Here is an 8,092-nt window from a genome sequence, read left to right as displayed (position 1 = left end):
GGATTATAGGTATACACCATTACACCTGGCTAAACTTTTTTCAGCCTTCTTTAACCTACTTTTGCTTGGTATTGGGGACGCAACCCAGGGGTGCTCTACCTGTGCAACATCCCCAGCCCTTTTTAAAAATTTTTTTTTTTTTTATTTTTGAGAGGATCTTAGTTGCTAAGATTAAAGGCATGGACCACAGTCCCTGTTTAACTGGACTTTTAAGGAGAGCTTTTAATAGAGGAATTGAAGATGATATAGGGACTGAACTTTTAAGAGTTGTTAGGAACTGAAATCAAGATTTTAAATGCTGCCTTTACTTAACCTTGTTGTACTGTATACTCTTAAATACCTCTACAATAGGGGTAAAAATATGTAAGTAATTGAACATAAACAATAGAGCTTCTTAATGTAACCTTTAATATTAAATAGCATTCTGGCTTTTGTAAACTAAAACAAGCTGTGATGAATCTAGGGGAATGTGAATTCTTCTAGATATGCATTAAGCATCTTCAGGAGGTGTAAGAACTAGTGATCCTGACCTTCCTTCAAGCAGTCAATAGTGGACTTCACCTTTTTTCTTTTGATTTTAGAACCATAACTCCTTTCTATTGAAAAAGAATTAATCCCTTTAATAAGTGTTGGTCTGGGAATGCTGTTTTTGGGACTACTGCATAAGAGCAACTTAGTATTTAAAAGAACAATTGTACAACTGTCCCAACTTGTCCTTTTAGCAAATTGAAGCACACATCGTTAGGGATATTAATTAAACACACACCTTTATTCACGATGTGGTAACGATAGTGCTGTTTCATGACCTGTTCAAAATAGTTTAAAAATACATGTTATTAGAGCCCCCCCCCCAAAAAAAAATTTTACTTAGTGGAAACTCTTGGCTCTGAAAAATACATTGATCAGTATGTTAGTTAACTATTCAGAGAACATTAGACGTCTTATACAAAAACAAGTTGCATATTACCACTTATGGTATGAATAAACTATTGTTAAAAATAAAGGACAGGGGTGGGGATGTGGCTTAAGCGGTAGCGCGCTCGCCTGGCATGCGTGCGGCCTGGGTTCAATCCTCAGCACCACATACAAACAAGGATGTTGTGTCTGCCGAAAACTAAAAAATATTAAAAAAAATAATAATAAAAAAAAATAAAGGACACACGTGGCCACAGAAGTCTGAACTGACACTGTTAACAGTGACTAAGTGGACTGGGGAATCAAACCTAGGGCCTCACACGTGCTAGACTGCAAGTACTGTCCATATATCTTTTATATAAAAGAATTTAAGAAAACGAAACATTCCATAACAGGATCCATTGCTACATATCTGAAACTGAATATAATCACAGCAAGTTGAATTGGAGAAGAGTTCTAAAACCAAGGTTAAGCAATGGAAACATAGTATTGCAGCATAAACTGCCTAAGTTCAGTGTGTCAAGTCCAGAATTAAGGAAATTAGGTTAAGAATTTAGGAAATTATTGAAGTTTCCTAGTTTATTTGAGAAGCTGCCGGAAAATGTTCAGATCACTAAGATAAAAATGAGTGAATTTTATGAGAACAAAGTCAAAAATAAAAAAAGGATAGCAAGTTACATTTATTGTGGTACTGGTTCTAAGTATTTTCATACATTATGTTTTCATCTTCCCACTCCATAAAGTTTTGTCCCTAGATGACATTCTCAAATGGTTTCAGAAGAACTGAAACAATTCTTTTTCTTATCAAGGAATGGCTAGTGCCAACTCCAATGTAAAATCTCACTCAAGAATTTGGTGTTAAGTGGTAATACACAATAAATTCCAAACAAGTTTTTTCCCTCAGTAAGCATTTTATTGAGTTAACATGAAATACGTTAACAAAATGGAAAAAGATACCAAGATGAAAGGTGGTAACACAGGAAGAGTGGGAACATAAAAGCTGGAGTAGGTAGGACTCAAACTGGCCATGAAGGCACTAATGGCATATCAAGAAACACTATCAAAAAAGAAAGGGGACTCAAGATGTTCCTCATTCTTTTTTGCCATCAGGTCAATACTCCATCTAGCCACTGGTAATTGTGCAGCACACTGCTGCTGCTCAGATCTTGCTCACTGGGAAGCAGGAACTAAATGTTTTACACTAGTCAACTCTGTATTCTGAAATAGGCCAACGTTGTATCCAATGACTTGGATCTATAGATATATAATTAGATTTTTAAATAAATTGGTCTTTGCCATTACTAGAAAGATTTTATGGGTGTAGGCATTTACTAGGGCAGCTTAACAATGACGTCAAATATGCCTCTTACCATGTGATGTCACAATAACAACAGAAAGCCCAGCTGAAGATGTTGCATACTTTTAGAAAGCCAAAATTCACTGTAATATCGTTCCCCCCCTCCTTTTAAAAGGCTGTGGTTCAAAAGCTTTTATGTTCTTTCCCTGGAAACAAGAGAACTTTGGTCAAAGCCAATTCGTAAGAATCATTACTTCTGTTCTTTGAATAGGCAAAATAATGAACTATAATTAGACACCATTTCCTTCTCTTAAATTCTGAAGTTTATATTTAAAAATAAACCCATTTTTTATAAACATTTAAACAAACAAACTATCAAAAAAACATATTGGAAGTAGCAAACCTTATGGGCCACTATATTTCCAAAGTTAGGTTTTTAAACAGGAAGTCTAAATTCCTTACAGATGAAGATTTTTTCTTATTAACCAAGTACTCTCAGCTTTTCTGACACCTAGATCCTCGACTCAATTTTTCCCTCAGCCTCATTTTAGTAAATGTCCTCTGGGTTTTTAATTCTCCAAACCAATCCCAGAATATCATGCTCAGTCACAATCCTGGTACCTTTACACAGTGACAGCTCCCTAAGAAGGTATTAAACCTGAGTCAATTCATCTACATTTTGACTTAAGTGGATGTTAATAAGTATTTTTAAAATGAAATTACATAAAAGTACCCGAACAAAGGGATATAAGATAACTCACTTTTGACCTGCAATCTCAACTTATTAGCCTTATGAATGTATGGACTAATTGCTAACCCAGTACAAATTTGCAATATTACAGTCTGGTTTACACAGTACTGTACTTCATTCATAACAAAGTACTATTAGTTTTTGAGTTTGCCCATTTTTCAAACCAACCACAGAGAAGAATAAAAATTTACAAGAATGAACCAACCAATTACCACATAACCCCAACAAAACTACAAAGGGGACTGATAGCTGGAATCTTATTTGCCAACAATCTGTTAAGCAACTGACCTTATCAAAAGATCTGCTAAGTACCTGTTAAATGTTATCTTTCCGCAGAAAATGCAGTATATGCCTATCCACTTTGAACGATACACTAAATTTCTATTCAGATAAAGGCTACTTCCATTTTTACATAACATTAAAGACCACTGAACCATACTCTTAACTACACTAATCTCATTAACCACCTCCAGAGCATGGGATCACTAACTAAAGATCCCAAGCCCTAAGAGCTATTTCCTAAATAATCCAGTCAAATCATAAGTTCGAAAACAGTCTATTTAAAAACTCATTAATTCAGGCAAAATTGTGTTATAGATTGACTACAAAATATCTTTTTATTTTTAACCCAACTTGTTAGAGGGGCAGATAAAGACTTTGGCAAATTTGATTAACAGCACAAAATAATGTTATCCAAACTGAATAATTTATTGCTGGTCTGAGGCTTGCCTTGTTTTACACTTTAGTAGAATTTACACTGTTTCCACAAATAGCAGATATCAACATTAAAGGAATTTGATAGTGACCTATTCAATAAGGCAATCATCTTGGTAGCAAACTTTTATTTAAATCTTACATAACTCAAGCTTTATAAAAAGCCAACATAATTGAAAATTGGATTCTCCCTCTAAAGCCTTAAGTATCCAAAGCTTGAAACGGTTAATTTAAAAATAAGCAAACAAATGAAATAACAAAAAAAAAACCCCTGCAGCAGATCCTGCTGAAAATACTTAAAAAAAAAATCTAAATGAGCTTAATCTTTACAAAAGTTATTTTAGCTCAAAAGCTATAAAATCAAAGTTATCTTAATTCTACAAAGAAGGGAGAGGGTCTTTGACTTCATGCCACCATTTTAGAACCTCATCTTTTTCATCAATTTGGCCACAAATCAAATTTTTGTGTGCTCCTGCTCTCAGGAGATTCCTCTTGCAGAAGAGGCCAAGTATAAACATGGAAGAGTAACTGCCTAAGCAAGTAGGAAAGTGTCCCATAATAGTGTGCAAAGAATGTAGAGTTCTGGGTTAATCTCTGGAACTTGATCTGGACCTTGACCTTGAGCGAGATCTAGAACGGGATCTTGAAGTAGCTCTTTTTGGTGGAGGGGACACAGAACGAGCCTTTGAGGGTGGAACAGGAAGGGGTGAATTGGAACGAGACTGGCTCCTTGATCTGGATTTTGACTTTATATCACCTTTTCCATTTTCTTTGGGGGACCGAGATCGAGACCTGCTTCGGGACTTTTCATACTCATCCTTAGATCTGCTTCGAGAATGTGAATGGGAACCCCGATCAGACTTGGGCTTAGATTTGCTTTTTGATCTAGATTTCCTGCCTTTTGATCGAGAACGTGATCGACCTTTGCTCCGTGACCTGGATCTGGACAAGAAAAGGCAGATTTTTTTTTTCAGTTATCGGGTCAGAACATACACATACTCCATGAAGAAGTATAATTATATTTAGGGGGAAAAAATCCTAATTCCACAGTATTTACCGGGAGCGACTTTTTGAGACACTTCGAGATCTACTGCGGCTGCTCCTGCGACTCCTACTTCGTGACCTCCTTCTTGATCGTGACCTGTATAAAAACACAATGAATATTAATCTCAAGGATATTTGTGCCACTCCGAAGAAGCAACAATAGAGTGCTTACTATAAAATTAACCTCATTAACAAAACATCTAGAAAAGAACAAGGAGACACAACCAAATGAAACCTATCTTAAGTTCAATTAAGCAACAACTGAAAATGACTCAAGTACCCCTTTTCCAGCCCACTACATGTCTTTCAAGTTACCTAGATCTGCTTCCAGAATAAGACCTCCTATGGCTTGCTCGTGGCTTATCTTCAATAAGTCTAATATTCCTGCCATTTATCTCTGTACCATCCAGTTTATCCAAAGCACGCTTCATGTCAGAGTAGGAGCGAAATTCAATTACACCTTCATTTGTACGTTCTTTGTGAGCATCTGCATATGTTACTTCACCTGCTTGCCGCATGAAATCCTGAAACAATAAGACTTATCAGACTCACAAGCTGGTCATGCTGGTTTTAGTTCTCAGAAAAAAAGGTACCAAAAGGGCCTACCTTTTAAGAATTAATCAAATCTCAACTCAAATTATAGGACATACCTTTAAATCTTGCCAACTGCAACGACTAGAAAGATTTTCTACAATAAGCCTGTACTCTGTACGAACAGGAGGTCCATATTTGTCTCTGCCAGAGGTTCTCCGACTGCTGTATCCACCTCCACCACCTTTATCACATGAAGGGAACAATTAGTTGCTTTGCAATGATAGGGATGCATAATGTTTTTGAAAGTTAGTACAAACATATCAACTTTTATTTACTGGAGTAGGACTTTGCTATTATACTGCTAAACCTTCGATACATTTGTGATTTGCCATAAATTAAATTAAGGGCAAGTCAAATAGACTAAATCCAACTAAACCTCTCCTACAATCTGTTAGAGAGTGACTGCTCCTTTATTCAATTTACCTCGCTAAGTTTTATTTTACAGAACATTGTAAAATATAAAACTTAACTGATTACATGCATTTCTACATTTTACAAAAATTTTTACTAGTTACACTAAGTACTTACATCACAGTGTGAGGTTTTTGGTGGTGGTTTGGCCACAAAACACGCAAGGTAACAGTCACCTAGTTCAGATTAACCAGTTTTGTCTAACCCTTGGAATCCTCACCATCACCCTGCGTCTAATGGCAAAAGGCTGCTGTCGTCATGGCTTCCGGTAAGGTCAGCCAAAGGGTCATAGGGCAAGGGTCACACAATGTATGGAAAAGCCAAGGCCAATCAGGAAAGGCAGTCATCTTAGCCTCAGTGGACACAGCCTCAGCCCCATTGGTCACTTTCAAATTGAAACATCAAGGACTTGTTAAAAAGTTTGAATTCAACATGCAACAATTTCAACATCAAACATTTAACATAACCAAAAATCCCCCCAACCTCCTCCCAATAACATGCCCCAAATAGTTTAAGAACAGCATAAAGCTTATTTAGATTTACTCTGTGGTACAATACCACAATACTTTAAAATAGTATTTTCTTTGCCCCCCACCAATTTTACTAGCTCTTCAGATCTACACCTCAAGCTCCTCCCCTTTCCCCACCCCCTACCCCACCGCCACCCCAGCCTGTCCCCAAACTTCCACATTTCTATCTAATGCACTGACTAATAAGCAAGGGGCATAGGAGAAATACAGTCATCCCTTGCTTCCAAGTGGGCAGAACCCACGATAGTGCCAAGGAGGGCCCAGCAGAAGCCACCCCCCTCCCAACTTGGCCAAAACCGAATACCCAGACCCAAACCCCGCGCTCCGGTGTCCCATGGTTGTCCCGGGCAGGGGTGGAGGCAGCGGGGCCCAGGGACAGCCGGGTCAAACGACTCCCGGCCCCCGCACCTGCCCGGGCTGGGAGGCCCAACCCCGCCCACCCTAGTGCCTGCGCCCGCCCCCCAGGTCCCAAAGGCGCGGAGCGCGCGGGGGAGGGACTCACTGCGGCTTCCGTAGCTGTAGCCGTCGCGATCGCGGCGCGGGCCCCGGGCGTGCTCCACGATCACGCGCTCGCCGCAGAGCTCCTTGCCGTTCAGCTCGTAAACGGCGTCGTCGGCGTCGCGGGAGTCCTCGAACTCCACGAAGCCGTACCTGAGTGGGGGGGCGCGGGCCAAGCACCGGCGGGGTCGTCGTTAGCCGGTGTCGCGCACGTGCGCGCACCCGCGATCCCCGCGCGCACCCGTGGCGCCGCGCCGCCGCCATCTTGGAGGCTCTGCCACGCGGCGCCGCGGCCTTGGCCGCCTTGTCTCTCGGACAGCCCCAGCCGCCACTAGGCCCAGGGCGTTGGGCACGAACGCGGGCGCCCAGGCCCGACTCACCCATTTTTGAGGTCTACTTCGAGGAGGCGGCCATAGCCGCTGAAAAAGCGCTGGATGTCCTTCTCCCGGACGTTGTAGCTCAGGCGTCCTATGTAGACGCGAGGCATGTCCGTGGTGGGCGAGGTCCCGAAGGCTGGCTGTCGGACGGCGGACAGCAAGGCAGTAGCCGCGGTGCGGGTGCGGGGACGGCGAGGGCCCGAACACGCGCCTCACACCGCAGCGGCGGCCGAGTCCAGCCACACAATGGTGTGCGTGCGCGCCAGAGCTACGCTATATGGGCGGCTGGGGGCGGGGCCGGCGCGTGACGTCAATGCGCAGCACGCACCCTCCCGCGTTGAGCCCCGCACTCGGGAGTGACTTGCGGGTACCCTGCACGCGACGTGTCAGTGGAGTGTGACCTTGCTTTCAAGTTTTTCTCCAGTACTCCCACCCGGCTCTGTAAACATTATATCCTGTGGTCTAGCCGCGTACTTGTCTTTTCATTTGCGCTTTTTAATAAACTTCCCCTCTGTATTCTCCACCACGAGAACCTTCCATTTTTATTGGCTCTGGAGGTTGTCATAAAAAGTCACTCTGGTCTCTGATTGGTCGGTTAAAACGAGGCTGTGCATTTCCTCCTCGGATTGGTTCACGCCCACTTGGCTGGGGGTAGTGGTCTCGCACACAGTTGGCTCGCCAGCTTCGCTGAGTCCGTAGCTTGTGTTTCGTCTTGGGAGTCGTGTTGCGAGCGCTCTGCCCTTCCAAGTTCAGTCCCTTGGGGACTTCACGGCCTTCATCAGCTTCCCACGCCTTCCTGCACCTGACCCTCCATGGCTTTTCTTTGGAGCACCGGCAGCGTGTAGATTGGAGTGTACATTGGAATCTGGCACTCGCTGCAGTGGCTCACAAAGGGAGCATGACCAAGGACCCTGGCACTAAAGGACTTTCCCACAGCAATGAGCTCTTTCTCCTATTTGGA

At 42.1% G+C, this 8,092-nt stretch overlaps 1 protein-coding gene across 1 annotated transcript; it reads right to left on the bottom strand.

The window, feature by feature from the left end:
• Window positions 1-2,026: 2,026 nt before the first annotated feature.
• Srsf6 (serine and arginine rich splicing factor 6) lies at window positions 2,027-7,566 on the bottom strand. Its single transcript, XM_077799733.1, has 6 exons — window positions 7,135-7,566; window positions 6,759-6,907; window positions 5,372-5,496; window positions 5,037-5,245; window positions 4,735-4,818; window positions 2,027-4,619 (listed from the first exon to the last, which is right to left on the bottom strand). The coding sequence occupies exons 1-6, from the start codon at window positions 7,239-7,241 to the stop codon at window positions 4,265-4,267; spliced, it is 1,029 nt and encodes a 342-aa protein (XP_077655859.1). The 5' UTR covers window positions 7,242-7,566; the 3' UTR covers window positions 2,027-4,264.
• Between the last annotated feature and the right edge of the window lie 526 nt (window positions 7,567-8,092).

The sequence above is a fragment of the Urocitellus parryii genome, chromosome 6 (assembly GCF_045843805.1).
Source record: "Urocitellus parryii isolate mUroPar1 chromosome 6, mUroPar1.hap1, whole genome shotgun sequence".
Lineage (NCBI taxonomy): Eukaryota > Metazoa > Chordata > Mammalia > Rodentia > Sciuridae > Urocitellus > Urocitellus parryii.
Note: the sequence above shows the minus strand (reverse complement) of the source record. Positions and strands in the feature narration are given on the sequence as shown.